General features: G+C 44.1%; 1 protein-coding gene across 2 annotated transcripts in view; it reads right to left on the bottom strand.

The window, feature by feature from the left end:
• The window catches only part of RMDN2 (regulator of microtubule dynamics 2), a 1,053,472-nt gene that overhangs the window by 41,884 nt on the left and 993,072 nt on the right, over positions 1-18,516 (bottom strand). The window contains exons 10-11 of one of the 2 annotated variants that reach the window (XM_069607937.1): positions 11,162-11,215; positions 10,992-11,072 (exon numbers count right to left, since the gene is read on the bottom strand). In XM_069607937.1, coding sequence (XP_069464038.1) covers positions 10,992-11,072; positions 11,162-11,215 — 135 coding nt within the window. The remainder of the gene's footprint in view (positions 1-10,991; positions 11,073-11,161; positions 11,216-18,516) is intronic. The other variant, XM_069607938.1, reaches the window with a different exon arrangement.

Genomic DNA, 18,516 nt, shown 5'->3' with positions numbered 1-18,516 from the left:
GATACACAGGCCAGAGCCCCATCTCTGACCCCATACTAACTAAGATGGTGTAGGAGAATGGAACGGGTGACCACGTGGAAGGCTGTAGAGAGGTCCAACAAATTAACTACCATTGCTGCAATCATTGCAAAGCTCAGACAATACTTTAAAAAGTTCTTGTGCAATATTTGGGCTGGAGAAGATGGTGATGGAGAAATATTCCTGTTTTGCCTGAATGTTAAATTTTTTGTAAATGTGCAGGTGATGTTTATCAGCACAATAAGCCTGTTGATCATAATTTATGCTCCAGGCCTTTTCTAGGACCCTTAATGTACTTCTTTTAGCTTTAAACAGGCTCGCGAACCGCTCCTTCTGAATACCTAGTCCTTCATCATAGTGTTAACTTCAATAGTGATTTTAGAAGACATTGGGCCTCATTACCACCTTATTTCCTGACCCCAATATTACAGGTCTGCCTGGTGGAGCTGCCATACCGACAAGTCTGACCCTGCCGGGCACAACGGCCATGGTAGGCAAACTGGTCACGGAAGCACTGGCACAGTTAGGAACGGTGCCGGTGCTTCCGTGTCCTCACTCCCATAGATTACAACCCCGCTCAACCGGGGTTGTAATCTCCCGGTGGCACTGGGAAGTCAGGTGCCGGTAAATATTTACGGGTCTGGCGGCAACCCACCAGTAGCACCGGCAGGGTTACCGCCAGACCCGTAATGAGGCCCAATATGTTTGCAAAACTGCTGTTGATCAGAGGACTGAGTACCCGTATTCCAAGAAAGGACAGCCGCTCTCCATATTGAGGTTTCCCCAATGTTGATGACTATACAACAGGCCATCCTCCCGTGCAGTTGCCTGGTTAGCTTTTATTATAATAACACAGGGGATTCCAGCATGGTCTGTCCAAGGAAAGTGAACTGGAGGAGCTACTGACACAGAATCAGAGTTATCGTAGATGCACTTTAACGTATGACCCGTTTTATGGGTAGGAGCAGATACAAGTTGAGTCAGTCCTAGAATAAATACTTCAACAAAAAAAAATTGGCTGCAAATTCTTGACCTCATCCACCCTGAAATTAAAATAACCTAAAATTAAGCAAGAGCAAAAGGGGATAAGTTGAGCCACCACATCTGGAAAATGTGTCTGAATGTGGGAATTGGTCCATGGGGAACGATAGATGATTAACATATCCACTGAAGAGACCGCATTACAAAGCCATTTCACATGTACAATCTCTGTGAAATCCAAAAATATAAGACTTTTAGTGATTATGTTAAGGGAGTCTATAAATGATAGCTCCCCCACCACCATGTCATACACGATGAATAGCTGTAATCGCTAGATAACCTGGTGAGGAAGAGCAAATCATTCAATGCTGCCATTGAGAGCTCCCCTAGCCAGGTGTCAGAACTAAAAAGGACATCCAAATTTAGATCTACTATCACATCATGTAAAATGAACTGATTTTTCAGTGCCTTACAAGAATTTCGCAGCAAGGCTCCGACGTTGGCAAAGCCGCTTTCAGCACCACCGGAGCCACATGCGGCAGAGGAAATGCCCCAATAGCATTCGGGGTACAAGAGGGAAGCAATTGATCTGAATGGCTTCCTGCTGTGTTTGTGGTTCCAGGCCACTTGGTGTACTTGAATCCTTCTGGCAGAAAAGATTCCTTGACCCAACCGGGTCGAGGAGTCTTTGACAAAGGTCAAGCAAGAACCTAATTGCTTGCGGCTGTGGAAAGGAGTACTCCTGCGCCGGACGTGGCAGTGAAGCAATATATATTAAAGGAGGCACATGTGTCATGGCCTGTGGGAGAGACACCGAACATACGTGATTTACTGACAGACCGAACATGGGCTGGGAAGTCGACACCAGAGAACAGCCCCTGACAACATCCGGTGCCAGATTCATATATTTTGACAGCAACCTAAAAACTCTGGCATTAGGGGCCATCCTCACAAAGTGCAATAAATTGCCCTAGAGAAACCCCCTTCACCACGATCCCCCTTACCCAGCAACAGCTTACCTCTTGGTAACGTTCTTTCTGATGAATGTTCCTTCCACAGATTCCTCATCGCCCTCCCAACCTGTCCTACTTGACCGATAGCCAGTACATCTTTGGTTCTGCAGTTCATCAGTATCAGAAGGCTAGGAGAAAAAGGTGGAACAAAGGTGATGGGGTGCGGCCCCTGAATATATCCTGGCTCCAACATCATGTCCACTGGAAGTGCGCAGGGGCAAGGGCAGAGCAAACGTAGAGCCGCTCTGTGCCCTCTGATGGCTGAAGAGTTTGAGAAGAACAGCTGTGCTGGGATACAATTATCATAGATGAGGAATCGTGGGAGGTACATCATCAGAAAGAACATTACTGAGACAGAACCTATTATTTTCTCAGTGACAATCAAAAGGTAAATTTACCACCTATTCAGACATCTGAAAGAAACAATGAGGCTTATCGCTTGACATTTTTCTTCAATGTCTATTTGCAGCTACTGACATTGCTCCACAGACATGGAAGCTCTAAGCATCAGTGCCGAAGACAACCAGACCCCCCCCCACAGCTGCTTGGCTACAGAACTGGGGACTTAACCTTTGGAAAAAAGCTTCGGTCTTGTTGAAATAAGTAAATAATGTAAGCTGGAACCTTAATCCAGTCTCTCCATAGATACAGGATAAGTTAAGACACTGACAAAACTAAAAACGCAACGTTAGTTGTAGAAAGTGAGACTCGCTGTAAACTAGAAGGAGGATAGGTTACCATCCGAAACACAATTGCCCTCATTAGGACTACGGCGCTAAACCATGGTGCTATTAGCACCATGGTCCATGCCAGAGTCCCCCATGGAGAAAGGGGGAATTACCACCCCATTCCAAGGTTGGTGGAGCGGTAATTCCCCCTTTCTCTATGGCCCTTCCCCATTCCCATTTTTGCCCCATAGGGCTCAATAGGAATGGGGAAGGCGGCAATTAGGGTACCGCAAATTGCGGTACCGTAATTGCCATCAAGGTCCCTTTGCGGGTCCCTACTTTAACGGCTGGTCCAGACCAGCTGTTCAGGTCGGGTCCCGCAAAGGGACCTCATAGTAAGGCGCTAAGGGGTTAACGGCGCCGGAGCCTTTTACGGTGCTGTCAACCCCTTAACGCCGGGGTCATAATGACCCCCAATCTCTACATAAAGTGTGGAAACATCCTTTATGGAGAAGCTCAGGCATATGGTGATAGATAATGGGGGATATAATAGCAGACAGGATTAACCTCACAATAAATCTGCTAGTTACCTTGTTGCAATAAATCCAAGGACACCAACCCCATTTTCAGTAATCAGAACCAGTAGGTGAAGGGACATGTGTGATTAAGAGAACTGAGGAAAAACCATATTGTAAGGGATGCGTGTGAAATGTATTGCAAAATAATGGAAACAAAAAGGAAGCAGAGGAATAATGCACGGAACAGGGAGGGGAGTAGAACGGAACTTGCCAAGAAAGCCCACTATCAGCTGCACCACCTCAGAGGCATTCTCCCTTACATCACCTTCTTCCAGAAACTCAATGTCTCCAGAGCTCTGGTCCTCTCTAGGCTGGACTACTGCAAAAGCCTCTTCCTAAATCTCCTTTTATCCTCCCTTCAACTAATCCAGAATTGGGTTGCAAGACTTATCCTTGGCCTCAAGCCCAGGGACCGCATCTCTCCAGCCCTAAACTCTCTCCACTGGCTCCTGGTTGCTGCTAGGATCAAGTGCAAGACCTTCTGCATCATCAAGGCTTTCTGGGGTGTGGTACCCAGCTACATCCAACCCTCTCAACCTACATACCTCCCTGCTAGAGCCCTTCGGTCTTCTATCTCCAACTCTCTGCAGATCAGATGCTTCTTCAAGCAGAGAGGGGGGATCTCTCTACTCCGCAGGAGCCTCCCTCTGGAATTGTCTCCCTGCCCCTCTCAGGCTTGATCCAAATCTCCTTAAGTTCCAGAAGCGCCTCAAGACCTTCCTTTTCTCTTCTTCATTCCCTCTCCCCCTCCCCTGCTAACACTCCCTTCTGTCACACTGATTGGCAGTCTGGTTCCCTCAGAGTTCTACAGGGCACCAGCCCCCCTGCCCAGTCTACCCCCTCCTCATACTTATGGTGACCCTCACCACCTGCACCCCATGCAATCCTCAGCACTTGCCCTCCTGCCCTCCCCTTAGCACTCACTTAGACCCTGTGGCCCTCTTCATCCCCTCTCGCCCTCTCCCCCACTTATTCTACCCCCTCTTTCCACTTGCCCCCTCTCCTCTTTAACCTGCACTTCCCTTCGCACCCTAGTGCTTCACATTTCGCGCAAACCTGCACTCCCGCCCCATCTCCCTCGCATTTCTTGTTATTGTACTTGGACAATCCGAATGTCATAAAGCCTAGTAGGACCGTCATTGTTATCCTTCTCCCTTGCCCCCATCCCCACCGTTTTTTGTCTTATGGCGCCTTGAAACACCATTTGTTGTATAACTGCCTTACAAATAACAAATACATAAATCAATAAATGCAGATGGAATTGAAAATTGCCTACCATGATCAATTTAAGTTACAAAGTGAGTGATATGATGCATTCAACGATTTAAGTTCTGAAAGCAGTATGTATTATTGTTGACTTCATGTGTACGAACTATTGCACCATGTCAACATATCAGAATTTAATGTTGTATCAATTACACTTCCTTGATTTAAAAAAAAAAAAAGAAAGAAATGTAAGAGGAAAGGTAATTCGGCAGCAGTTGCGCAGAATCATATGGACACAGAGAACATGCAGGTTTGATTGAGGCAATTGCCGCTCACCCTTAAACCCCGATATTGTGCTCACATTGCAGAAACTTTGGGGAAAAATCTTGGGAGCTGCCATGAAATTTTACTTGACACATTTGATCTTTGTATATAGATCAAAGAGCCAATTTCACTCCATTGTGCACTTGTTTCGGTACAATTGAGCAATAATTTGGTGCATCTCATTATGTGCAATGAGGATCTGCAAGCAGGCGCAGGTGTAATTTAATCGGGCTCATGCCAGGCTATTTGATGTGTTAACGCTTCCAGGGGGTTTGATCCAGGTGGAGGCCAGGTGCTTTGATGAAAAATAATTAATTTCATGTCATGTTACAAACTTCAAATTTCACAACCTGCCATAAGGCTTCAAAACACCCACAAGGCTAAATCTTTCATAACTTCTAACCCTTTTTCCCATTCGTAAGCGATAAAAATACATGCCACCCACCTATTTCAAAGAGTAAACAGAGTTTAAATAAATGATTAAAAATGAATCTAAGAGAAACACAGGAACTGGTTTTTCACCTTCGCTATCTCAGCTGCAGTTTGAACCGGATAGCACAAAGGATCGGCTTTATTTCAGCTGTCATGGGCTTCCGTAGGGCATGCCAAAGTAAAGATTTTCACACATCCTTCTTGGCAAAACTTCAGTTTTCTGAAAATGTTTACAAACCGCTGTGTAAAAGAGTACTACTGTGCAAAGATTAATTCCAAATGTGATGAAGACACATCCATTTCTGAGTCATATTCTTTGTTTTTTAGTACCACCAATGTCCTACTCCTTGCGCCACCATACCCCCACTGGATAAGCTTATGGGGGAATAAATGATTTTTGATTTCAATGAGACTTAATTTAGCAAAAAGGCTAGTGGAGGGGCGTGCGGCGACCATGCAATGCTGATGGTGCTGCCTTCAAGGCTGGTTCATTTTTCTGAATACAGTAGAAAATCATGCCACTAAGGCTCCAGAAACATGTAGCTGACGGAACAGGTTGGTGTTGTGAAACTTGGGGTAAGCAGCACAGCCTGGGCGAATGTTAGGAAAACGGGGAAAGTGTTGAGGACTCGAGTGCAAGCAGTGAAGCAGGCTGTCAGGGAAAACAGGGCACATGTGAAAGGCATCAGGGTTATCCAGAATACCAGGCTATATCTAGAACAGGGAGTTTTGCCCTTACATAGGTATGTGTTTTAAATCTGGACAATTCACCCCTTCTCCCTATAGGGGAGCCACCCCCTTGAAGCTAGGGAGGTGAGACCACTCAGGAAGACCCTCACCTAAGGGGTCTGGGCAAGTGCAACCTCACAGGGAGTTACTCCCCCCTTGGGGACAAGCACTTCAATTCCAATAAGGGATTCCCAGTCCAGGGTATATTATTTGCATACATGAAGTCTGTTACTTCTGTTTTGAAACCACCAAACAGTGACAGTTATTCAATCTTTTTGGCTTTCGGTAATGCCGGATATCGCCTGAACTACATAGTCAAATAACATCAACAGAACCCTCGTATTTGTGCTGTCACTTTGGATTCACTGAATAGTGACATTTCCTCAAACTCGCAGGCTTAAGGTAATGCTGTATCTCACCTGAACGCCACAGTCAAAGAAGGACACACCCCTTCTGTTCACGATAATGTAAATAAAGAGAGGAACTGTGAATGGAAAAGAAACTTCTAAGCCATGGGAGGATATAATCCTACGCAGAAGCGATCCTCTGACAGGAACTCGTCCTGGAGGGGAAGAGCCACGCTAGACCACAGAGTCAGTTGTAGCGTGGAGAGCAAACAAAACACCTGCAAGACTGAACGAGAAGCCTAGTTTTTAGAGAGAGATGGAGAAGCAACCGTATCATTTGGTAGTGCGACCACAAGGAATCTGTGGTGGGCCTGTGGGCTGACAACCAATGTCAAGACCAGACTGCAGTGTGGAGTCCAGATCCCCTAGCTTCACACGAGAAGTACATCTGCCACTCAGATGACCAGTCACAGGGAAGCAAACGCTCGCAGGGAGAGACTACTGCTGAGAGGTACGAACACTTGGAACCAAGGATGGTAAAGCTGGCGAGGTTACAGACCCTGAGAAACCCGAACGGGCAAGCGCCCTATGTTTCAAACTGAAGTACATTTGAATACTTTGCATCCAGGCTGGGAAAGCTGATGAGGTTACAGGAACCCAAGAAATCCGAACGGCAAGCACCTTCTGTGAGTCCAATTGAAGTAGATACACACACTTTGCATCCAGGCTGGGAGAGCCGACATGTTTACGGGACCCTGAAAAACCTGGCTGGGCAAGCGCCCTATGTGAGTCAGAGCGAAGGAGAAACAAACATTTTGCACCAAGGCTGTGAAAGCAAACAAGTTTATGGGAGCCTAAGAAACCTGAGTGGGCAAGCACTCTACGTGAACTAAATTGATTAAGAGAAAGCAAGTCTTCCAGAAAGCCATAGTACTTCAGGGAGTGCAGGTGCCACAAACTGTGTTAAAAAGAGAACTGTGTTAAAAGGGAACAATACAAGGATACTTTCTTTTGACCAACCAAGTCTGCAGGAAACTTGTGAACTATATTTGTATATTGACAAACTTCGACACTAACATCAAGCCCTCCAAGTGATTGAGCCAGGTAGAAGAAAGGGGCCAATGCTACGGTCTCCCTTTAGGTTAAGTTTTCCAAAGTGGTAGGGCCAGATTAGTTTGGACAGAATTATGGATGAAGGACTGTTTTCTTTTGACAAACTCCATTAGTTTTAGTTTAGGGAAAACAATGTACAACGAAAAGATATACACATTTAGATACAAAGCATCCAGACCAAAAACAAAAAAACAATTGAACAGTTTTAGTTTCGTTTTAGTTTTAGGAACTTCCCCAATAGAGATAGGGCCAGCTAGGAGATTTCCTTTACTTTTAATAAACACCCTTGCAACATGTCAGTCATTGGTCCAAATCCTTCTTCTTGTTCGCCACACATGACATGACATTTAGAAATTGAACACAAAGCTCTGGAGATGGTTCCAGTTTCAGGCACAATGAGCACAAGTCATAGACAAAGGTCATACCTAAGAGCCAAGGGTCATGTGACAGGAAAAGCCATCATATCAGGAAATACAAAAAATGAACAGGCAAGGTAACTTGCATAAAAATACATGAGCCATGTGTCTGACGAACATGCGGAATACAAGTATAAGTGGTACCTGCCAGATATAAGGGTGAAAGATCAAGGGTGCAAGCAGGTGCACAACTTTTGGTCAGGGCTAATGCAAGTAATACGCAGATTAGCCAGCTGCCTATGGAGCTGCTCAGCAGAGGTTTTTCCTGCTTATCATGGATCACAAAAAAGGAGTAAGCCAATCTGAGCATGAAGGCTGCATGATTTCCTCCAGTAATTATGGGGTGTCTTGGTGCAAACCACAGTGCTCACATGCGTGTGGAAGCTGCTAAAATGGCAGTGGAAGCAAGCTAATTGTTACTTGTGGCAATTCCCAGGATGTTCTAACTGCTTCCGTAGGGGGAGCCCCTTCCCATGAGGCCAAGGAGCTGAGGCCGGTACCCAATAGTCCCCCTGGGGATGGTACTCAGCGGGTGGCTCTCATTAGAGGGGAAACCCCCTATGGGTCAAGTGATGACTATTGTGGGAGAACGCAGTATCCACCTTGTACACCCACCTCTCCTTCACCCCCTCCCTTCACACCCCTACCCTCCTATCCTATACACTTCTGTAGTATGCAAGAATTAGGAAGAACTGAGACAAGGAAGAATAGAGATGAATACAATGAAGATCTAATGCAAGAAACTGTGAGGAGAAAGAGGCACAGAGCCGCACATTCCATTCAGGAATCCACCTGAAAGGTTTAATCTTTAGTCACAGAGCTTCCTAGTTAGTAGCATAAAAACTGACAACAGATTGTCAGATGCTCCGGAGAGAAACTGAGATGGATCGATGCTCGGGGAGGAGAGCAGTAGGAGCAGACCAGGGCGCAGAGGCGCTGAAGTGGCAGTCTCCACTGGACACACTGGATGAACCGAAGGGCAGGCTGGGGAAAGCACCAACAGCACAGCACAGCAGAACCATGCAGTCCGGCTGCGAGAGATGCGTCAAACAGAAGCAGAAGCTGCTGAGCCGCTGCAGCAAGCTGAGGAAAGCCACAGAGTACTGGCGAGGCATCACAAGAACAGGGGAAGCCTGAGACCGGCCATAGTGCTGCAACCAAGGCTCTAAAGGTATTTGGGTGGCTGAGCCTATGGTTGGAAGTCCCCAGAGGGGACAGGCAACCCTAAGTCACACAGTAGAAGGAAAGTGGGGCAGAGTGAATAACTGCTACAGAACACTAAAGAAAACATTACCCAGATATAGTAACAATATTACTGCAATACGTGGCAGGATAGTAAACCAAGCCTGCACGTGGGGTCAAGAGGCTTTGATAAGAACTCTGAGAGTAAAACATATGGAGGCAGTACTTTGCAGAGAAGTAAACCAAGTCTGTATAGAACACTAAAAGACAATAAAGAGAACTGTGAAAATAATTCAGATGAACATAGAACTTTGCCGGCAAGTAAACCAAGTCTACGCTTGGGACTAAGAGACCTGATAGAGAAGGAAATCAGGTCTACTGTTTGGAGAAACAACCAAACAACTCTTCCTCATCGCAGTACCTAGTAGAAGAGATCCAGGTCTGCCAACCAGGGTCAAGGACCCACCACAGCTTGGAAGAGCATCCAAGCTATTCTTCTTCATCGCAGTACTTGATAGAAGGAAACCAGCTATACCACCCCAGAGACAAAGAAGAAGCCTGAGCAACACTGATGGGGGAAGGGAGGCTTCCCCCTACAAATTGCAGAAACCTGAGGAGGGCTGGGGAAGGGATACAGTCACCCAGCATTTGATGAACTCTACCAAGAACCTAAAGTAGGCACGAGATATTCTGTCTTTGCAACACTTCAGATTGAACGTTAAGGAATTTGCAAACCAGGAACTACCATTTGTCCAGGGGAAGGGAGTAATTTCTCTGGACTCAGAAGATCTTCTTTTGATTTAGATTAACTTAGATGTGAGGAACAGAGTTAGGATTCTGACACAGGACTATGGACTTTTACTTTTGATGTCCTGACTGTGACATTAGTATTTTGGTTGAAGCAGGGAAACCCCTCTTAGAGTTAGGGCAAGATAGGGTTTTCTCTTCACTTTTCACTTAAATAAAAGTTTATGCCAACCACCATAATGTCTACGTGCCAGAGTCTTACTTCTACACCCTTACACCATCAATACCTGTTTTTAGCTGCAGATGACATGGACTGGCACAAGTAGAAACACAGGAAATGAGTGTATATAAAACATCATGGCAAGTCCAGAACACTCACTCAAGGCAGGTCAGTCATGTAGCTCCGTCTTAAAACTCCTGTAAGCATACTCCAGTCAAAAGGGACACCTCACAGGCAGAAGGAGAAGGGATATCGTGTGGGAGTAGTGACCTCGCATAGTTCAGCAACAAGGTTGAATAGCCTTTTCCGCAGAATCTCAGAACCGTTCCTAAAAATGTTAATTAGCATGGACAACGTGGTAGATATAATTTAAGCAATGCTGGAAGGACTGCCTCTGAGTACTGACTCCAGAATTGATTTGTAGTAGTATTTGCTCCGAAGCAAAATTATATTATATGTGAAGCTTTAAAGCTATTGCAAGAATAAATAGATTTTGGGAATACGTTCTACTTGCAAGCTGAAATTTCTCTGCATCTTGGTAAATGTGTAGCTACAAACATTATCTAGCATTTCTTGGCACAAACTATGCAAGTTTTGATATCTTTAACTGGAATAACTAGAAATAATTTGCAGAGATTGTAGAACACACGAGTTTCCAAAGTGCCAAAGACGTCTTCATCGGATGGTGTAGTGGTTTCGCTCTGTACCGTTTGATGAGGAAGCCCATGGAACTTAGAAATATAATTGTATCATCTCTGGATAATATTCCCACTCAGGTGAGTAAAACGGTGTAAAAACGTGCATGCTGGGTGATTTTAAAACGGAACTAATCCAGTGCCAACCCTTTCTTTGCATTTCTTGGTAAGTTAGCAAAGCTGTTTCATTTATTTGCAATTCTCTGCACTAATTAAATGACCGATAAATTAGCAAGCAGCACTCCACAAAAACCCTGTTATTAAATTACTTATTTTGCAATGTTTTCTGAGCACCATTGCAAACTCGTTTTTAAGGACTCACCTCATTGGTCACAGATGTAATCGTTGATGCAACGTCACAATACTTGAGTGCTTTGGTATTCTGGCCCAGATCTCTGTAGCACTGAAATAAATATGGGAAATGTTAAGCACACCTAACGAGACTCCAAACCAGCAGTAATGACAGATACAAAAATAGCCTGCTGTAATTACCTTTGCTAGATACACATAATTGGATTTGGAATATGAAGGGTGCATTTCTTCGGCCTGGAAATTGCAATTTCAGGACAGAAAAAAAAGATTAGGCAAAATTTAAAATAATAAACGTGATTTAAAATGTTAATTCAGGTTTAAGTAACAAGCAGAATTACAAGAACATTTGATACTGGGACATCATTAAAAACAATATATTGCTAAGCACAAACATCCAATACAGTTAACGCCATGTATGGGATAATGTACCCCCTGTCCTACCATACGCTATAAGGATATTGCAAGTCACTGAGGCGTTCCTTTATGAGGTGTTGGGGAGGAGACAGGGTCTTCCCAACCCACTAGGCAATACCGCATAAGGCACAAATAATTAGAAGACACATTCGGGGAGGAGGGTACACACAAAGGGGGGAGGGGTGAACGATTCCTATAATGCATGTATTAGGAGCCATAGAAGAAACACGAATGTGAACGCCATCTTAGACAAATGGCAGCCATCCTAGAATGAAGGCCCAAGCGCAGGGAATAGTATTAGGTGCTTGAATATTAGGTCCCTCGTATGAGTGCAAACAACACCTCCACCGTGGCCAGGTCCAACACAGCCCATGAAATCCTCCATTGTTCCAAAGAATTACAGGCCCTCGCACACTTGGACGAATGCGCCCTGCAAGGTCATGAGAACAGAGCAGCGCGCCTCTTGGCAGGATCATCCCGTGAGACATATAGCACGGCTCCCTGCCCCCAACAATCCCAACATGAGAAATACAGCTTCGCAATGCTTTCATCCTAAGACCCCCACATGCCACAGCACCACCCAAACCCAGACCATAAAACGTTTTCACCCCTCGACTGATCACCAGGGGTCAAGTCCTAAAAATTAAAGTGGGGCGACTCAATAATAATAAAATTGGCTTTGCATAACCACCCAAATTGAACAGGAAGAATGGCATTTGCCTTGCATAAAGTCGACTCAAACACAAAACCAAGACAGAATATTTTCGTCTAATAGTGTTTTTGAATACGTTAAAAGGTGTGCATGTTTTAAGCTCCAACAACAAATACAAAGGTTTTCCCTGGGACTTGCAGTGCCGAAAGGGGAGATTTCAGCTTTAGTTGTTTGTTATTTTTAATCAGGTTATATAGTGCAGTGGTGACGTGTATGGCCTACAAACCTGATGGCTGCGGTTTGATCCCAGAGGTCGGCTTTAATTCAAAAAGGACATCCGATGTTTCTCTTTTAGCTAGGGGGGGACTGAGTCCCCCCAAGTGGGTGGACTCCGTCCCCCCCGCTTGTACCCTCGACTTGAGCCCTGCTGATCACTAAGATCAGAAGGCAAGGCTATTGCGTCTTCAGGAATGGGTCATGTGATTTGTACAGCGAGGTGCAGGGTAGCAACTAGATTATAGCCCAAAACTAAGGTGGAGGACCTTGGGAGTTGCTAAGCTGCCTGGGAATGAGTGAAGCATGTGAATTAGCATGACCTCGATTTTCCTACAGCCCATCAATATATTTGCCAGGTGTTTGCAACAATGATAAGGTAACAGTGCTTAACAGAGTAGCCAATTAGTGTTAGATCAGTCTCACCACAGATAACGAGCCCAGTAGAACCCGTGTGGATGGCCTGCCATCTAATATGGAGCAGGCCCTACAGCTATAGAGCTACAGGCCTCTGCCAATCCGTATTGTAGAATTGTACACTTGTTACCTTTGCAAGCGTATCTTGGGCCTTCTTCCCTAGTGTGTTGCATTTGTTCTGGTGTGGGTGTACAGGGGCATGCCTTCAAAGGTCACTGAACTCCAGGGTGACTTAATGGGGTCTTAAGTGTCCCCTGCACTTCTTTCCTGGATTGTGTGTTGCTTCTTGCCGTTGTGCATTGTCAGAACGCTTGATTTCTAAGTGGCCCTTCCCACCTGCCTAGCTTAAGGGCTCAGGCTTGCTTCAAACTATGCCCTACTTTCACCAGGCTTTTCCAGAATTGACTGCACGTCAGCATCTTCTGGGATGGGCCGCTAGGACACTGGTCATTAGCACTGTCACCGTCATTTCCAATCATGGGTGCTCAGCTTCCGCTTCCACAAAATACCTTTGTGTCTGCCTAAATCTCATGTTCATGTCTACCCTTTCTTGCTTCCTTTAGTTTATTCATCGCCTTGCAGCACTCAGGCCCTCTTCACCTCCCCTTTGTGATACTTTTCCTCCTTCAAGGCCTCTAGTGTCTTGGTTTCTGTGGCCTACTCCACCTTGATCAATCTGGTTCCTTTTTGGGTGCTTCAGATTTCTTAGCCATTACTCTTTCTTCTTCTCTCCTTTCTCTGCTTGTGCTCTTATTCTATTATTTCCTCTTCCTCTTCCTCTTCACTTCTTAGTTCACTTTACTGTCCGCCTCCTGCACTGGTATCCCCCGCTCAAGGTTTTTCTACTCACTATTCAGTTTCCTTTCCCACTGCCTTTTTTCTTCTCTGTCTTTCTCCAATTCGCTCTTGCAACTTCCTCTACGTAGCACTCCCATCATCAGGTCTTTTCACTCTACTTTCACTTGTCTCGCTCTTCCCCGCTCCTGGCCTTTTTGCCTTTTTGCTGCATTCCCAATTCTCCACTACCTTCTTTTCCTTAAGCCACTGCTGCATCTCTGCAGTGGTATTTGAAAAATATTGCAGCACATTTGGCGCTCTTTTCTTGCAAGAGCAAAATCACAATAAGTTGGATGGTGTGAAAAAAGGCAAGATGATATATATATATATATATATATATACACTATTTTAGACAGGAAAAGCGGACCTGGACACATTACACAGAGGGTCAAAACATTCTCCTATAATTTCTTCGAACATGATGACAACTTAAACAGGAACGTCTAAAAAAAAAATGAAAAAGAAAAAAAAGCTTGTGTGACCTTTTAGGTTTTTCCTTATAGGTGGCTAAACAATCTTCTATGTGAGGTTTGTTCATTTGTGTAAGGCTACAGCTCTTTGACTCGTCATGTTCCTGGTATGCATGTATCCAAACAGGTGTCTTTTCACATGTTTGTTAACAGGTGAGCAGTGTTTACTGCGCAGCGGCTGGGACAGAGGTGGGTGATCCATTTGGTCTGACCAGCTACTTTCATTATTATTGTAATGTGTAATTCTGTTTTTGCACAGCAAAAACAATATCTGGACGCACCCTTGGGGAGCCACAGGTGAAGGTTAATGTAATGTGGGATTCCTTAAGGCATTCTGGATTGTAGGATGTTTCGATAGGGAGATGTCTTATTTTTTTTTCGGGGATTTTTCACCCACCCAAATCGGGCATGCACATTTTTCATTTATTTAATTAAGTTATTTTTATGAACCTGGGACTCCCAATTTATCAATATTGATTCCCTACAGCATCCCTCCGTTTTTGAGACAAGAAACTCACTTGGTTGCACAGAAGATCTATTTATTAATAAAACATACATAATTGAATCAATTTAAATATATCCAAATCATGTAGCTATGAAATTCTAACATCAATGGTAAAAACAGCATTTAACATGACTTTTAAAGCACACGTTTCGCGCTATGGGAATTTGAATTATCCTGAGCGTGCATGCACTGAACAGTGCATGAGGGCCCGGTATAAAATGTTCATTTTATAGGAAACCAAATTCAGAGCATCTCTGCCTATCAAGATCTACTTATTCATTGAGAATAAATATTCCAACACTCAATGAACTGTCAGAAATTCGATCCGTGTTCTAGAAAACTCAATTGCGAGACAAGCTACTTAACCTTCCCGCATGTGGAATCACTTACAAAATAAAAAAATAGGTTTGCTAAATTTCCTTAATGGGCAACTTAAAGGTTGTAAAATGGGTAGCAGTTAATAACCCTTTCCCCTGATTCTTAAATGATTCAGCGCCAGCAACACAACTCTGTGTTGTAACAATGAAATTACTTCAATTACTTTTTTCTCAACATGTACACAGTGAGATGTCCTAGACTCTTCTGTGCTTGCACAATACCCTGAGAAGAAGTCAGGGGATCTTGTCATATACAGACAAAATGATCTATTTGATGAAATCTGTAATTCCAGAAGCACATACGCTTTTGAAATGTTTTCTAATTCCCCATTGTGTACAGTCAATTTATATACACCCGCCATTTACAAATGAAAGGTGCTAGGATTTAATCTATTCCCCTTTAGAGTATTTTACCCCTCAGAATTATATTTCCCCTTGCCATTATTCTTACATACACACTTCTTTTGTCTGAGGTACAGCCAAGTAGGCACCCTCTTAATGACTGGTTTAACTCCCGTCCTCTGAAACAAATGTGCATCAGCTAGCAAAACAGCATCAGCTTCCCTCCACAGTCTGGTTCCCCCTTCTTTCTGCATTTGGGCCGGTCTGCTGTTTTTCCAAAATAAATAAGGCCCGAGACATCAACGCCAGGTAGGTCTTTCTTACTGTGCACTGCTATAAATCCAAAAGGAGTCACGGCTTGACCCTTTTCAATCGGGTTTTAGACCTAAATTTGGGACATAGACAGCCTTGCTGACAGTGCAGGACAACCTGTTGGAGGTCAACGATAGAGGAGATCTTTAAATATTGGTAATTTTGGATCTCTTCACGCCCTTTTAACACAGTTGATCACTCTATCCTATTTGGTCGCCTTCGAGAAACTGTTAAGGTCTCCAAACATGCATTGAAATGGTTCGGTTTGTTCCTCTCAGGCCGATGTCAACAGGTTAAAATGGTTGTATACTAACTGACCTTTTCACAATTGACCTTCGGGAGAATTGACCTTTGGGAGAATTGACCTAATTTAAAAGGTCAATTAGGACATATATGCGGGGGAAACCCCCCGCAGCTCCCCACCGAATCCAAAACTCCCCGGCAACCCCCACCCGATCCCCTTACATTATTTATAATCCAAAACCAACCCAAAACATATATAAAATAACTAAAATAATATAAAGGTCAATTGTGCAGAAGGTCAATTAGGACCACTATAATTAGGTCAATTAGGACAAAAGGTCAATTGTAAAAGGTCGATTTGGGTAATACCGTTAAAATAGGGGCCTTTCTCTCCAATCCAGTTTCTTTGAACTGTGGAGTTCCACAGGGATCTTCCCTGCCACCCCTACTTTTTAAACTTTACTTGCGGCCACTGATGGACATCTCGAGGAGTCACTGAATTAATTTCCATTCTTACGCCAATGACACTCAGGTCTTTAACAAGATAGGGAATTCTGATGAAACATATTTCAGGGTCGAGGAGTGTCTTGATGAAGTCAGCCTGTGAATGTCGGAGAACCAGTTGCAACTTAACGTGGCCAAGACTGAGGTTGCCCTGTTCGGACCAAAACATCATCTTGCTGCAGGGAAACGTCCTCATCATCCTTTTTGGGGGCAGAGTTAAAATGTGCTCCCAAAAACAAAAATCTTGGGTGTATTTGGCAAGACAATCTTGGCAGAGAAGGCCAGGTTAACACCAAGGTTCAGGCGGTGTTCTACTCCTTGCATATGTTACAACAGATTTTGCAGTTTATTCCAGACGAGGATCATGCTGTTGCAGTGGGTTCTTTAGTGAATTCCCATTTGGACTATTGCAACAGCCTTCTCGTTACAATTCTGGCTAGGCTGCGTCAGAGGCGTTAAAGGGCACGAAATGCCGCCGTAAGATTAGTTTGTCAAGTAGGCAGGTCTGCCCATGTCTGAGCTGCCCGCCGGACCCTTCACTGGCTGGCAGTGGAAGATAGAATTAATTTCAAGGTGGCCTACCTGATCTCTGCCAAGTCTTATTTGGGAGCTAAACTCAATTGGCATCAACCAACTAGGACATTATGTTCTGAGGATCATCTTTTGTTAAAAATGCCTCGATTTTGTTGTGACAGAAGGGGATACATAAGGTTTGCTGTATATGGTCCTTAATTGTGGAACAGCATCCCATGAGAAATCAGAGCTCTGCAGTCCATCTACCAGTTTCGAAGAGCTCTAAAAACTATTCTTTTTAAATAAAGGGTCGCTAGAGGGTCTCTCTGAGGATTCTTAACGGTACCTTGTTTCAATAAATGGCCAGTATACTGTTTGTTGCCCTTATCTTGTATTATCATTCCATCTGCACCTCTGTACGATTAGGTTTGCCCTTGTGCGCGTATATAAATGCCTCAAATTCAAAATACGTCCAAGAAGGAAGGCAATCTATTCCATTCCCCTTTCAGTTGTGATCAATTCTCCTATCTCTCCTCCTTTCTCTCCATCTGTGAATGCGTGTCTGTCCCAAGAATTTATGGGTTTGAACGTTTAAACGGCAGAAACCACTCCCTTTAGAGGTGTGTATGATTTCTATAATCTAATTGGTCAATATTTGATTTGTGATAGAACAGCCTTCAAAAAGCGACATCACACTAAAACAATCCCTCCATAATAATTGGGCATAGTAATGAAGAGGGCAGTCTAATGGGAATAATTTCTAAAGCCTGTTTCCATCTCATTTGATGTGATGTCATCTTGGAGATTTTGATGGACAATTGTAACTTCCCAAAACAGCATATTCCACACATGTGATCATATTGCTAATCAGGGTCCATATTGCTAATAAGTTAATCAGGCTGCACTCACTTGGGGAGTCAAATGATGCACTTTCCATTTCAACACAGCGTGTGGTGGGTGTTATAGATTTTTGTTCTTCTAACTAATGCATTTACACAACAATTCTATTTCCAGTTCAGAATAACAGGCCGGCCAGAATGGATGCGTTGATATATGAATTACTTCTATGCACTGTTTCTGAGCGAAAGTATCCAGATACGGTTAATTTGCTTAATTAAAATATATATTTTTTTAATCTGTTTTGCATCCATCTGATAGAGTCTTTCAAGGTGAACATTTAAAAATAACGATCTCTCTAAGACATTTCGTCCAATGGTTACAAGCAAAATAATATTCCCTAAGTAAATTTCACATAGTGCATAATTTGATACAATGGGATGAATCACAATCTGAAATGGATACCAGTTCCTGTTGTGAGAAACCTGAAGGTATTCTCCCAGGCAGACCTCAGGAAACCCTTATTCAGGTGGCCCGGGAAGGCCCGACACTCTCAGTGTCACAGGTTTCCCCCCTTCTCACCTGTCTGTGTTGTTTACTGGAGTTTTTCAATGGAGTCTTCTTTCGCACAGTTCGGGTCTTGTATAACCCTGTGCGTATGTCCTCGGGTTCCAGCGTGCGTTCAGCGTCCCGTCTCCTGGGAGCGTTCAGATTGTCCGGGGAAGTCCAGGAATCGGCGAAGAGTGTACTCGGGAAACAAGTACACGGAGATCCGGGATGCAAGAGAGGACAAAAAGGAAAGGAGTGAAAGTGGAGGAATTTTAGGGGACCAGGAACCA

Source organism: Ambystoma mexicanum, chromosome 4q, assembly GCF_040938575.1.
Source record: "Ambystoma mexicanum isolate Mex_15411 chromosome 4q, UKY_AmexF1_1, whole genome shotgun sequence".
NCBI classification, from domain to species: Eukaryota; Metazoa; Chordata; class Amphibia; order Caudata; family Ambystomatidae; genus Ambystoma; species Ambystoma mexicanum.
Note: the sequence above shows the minus strand (reverse complement) of the source record. Positions and strands in the feature narration are given on the sequence as shown.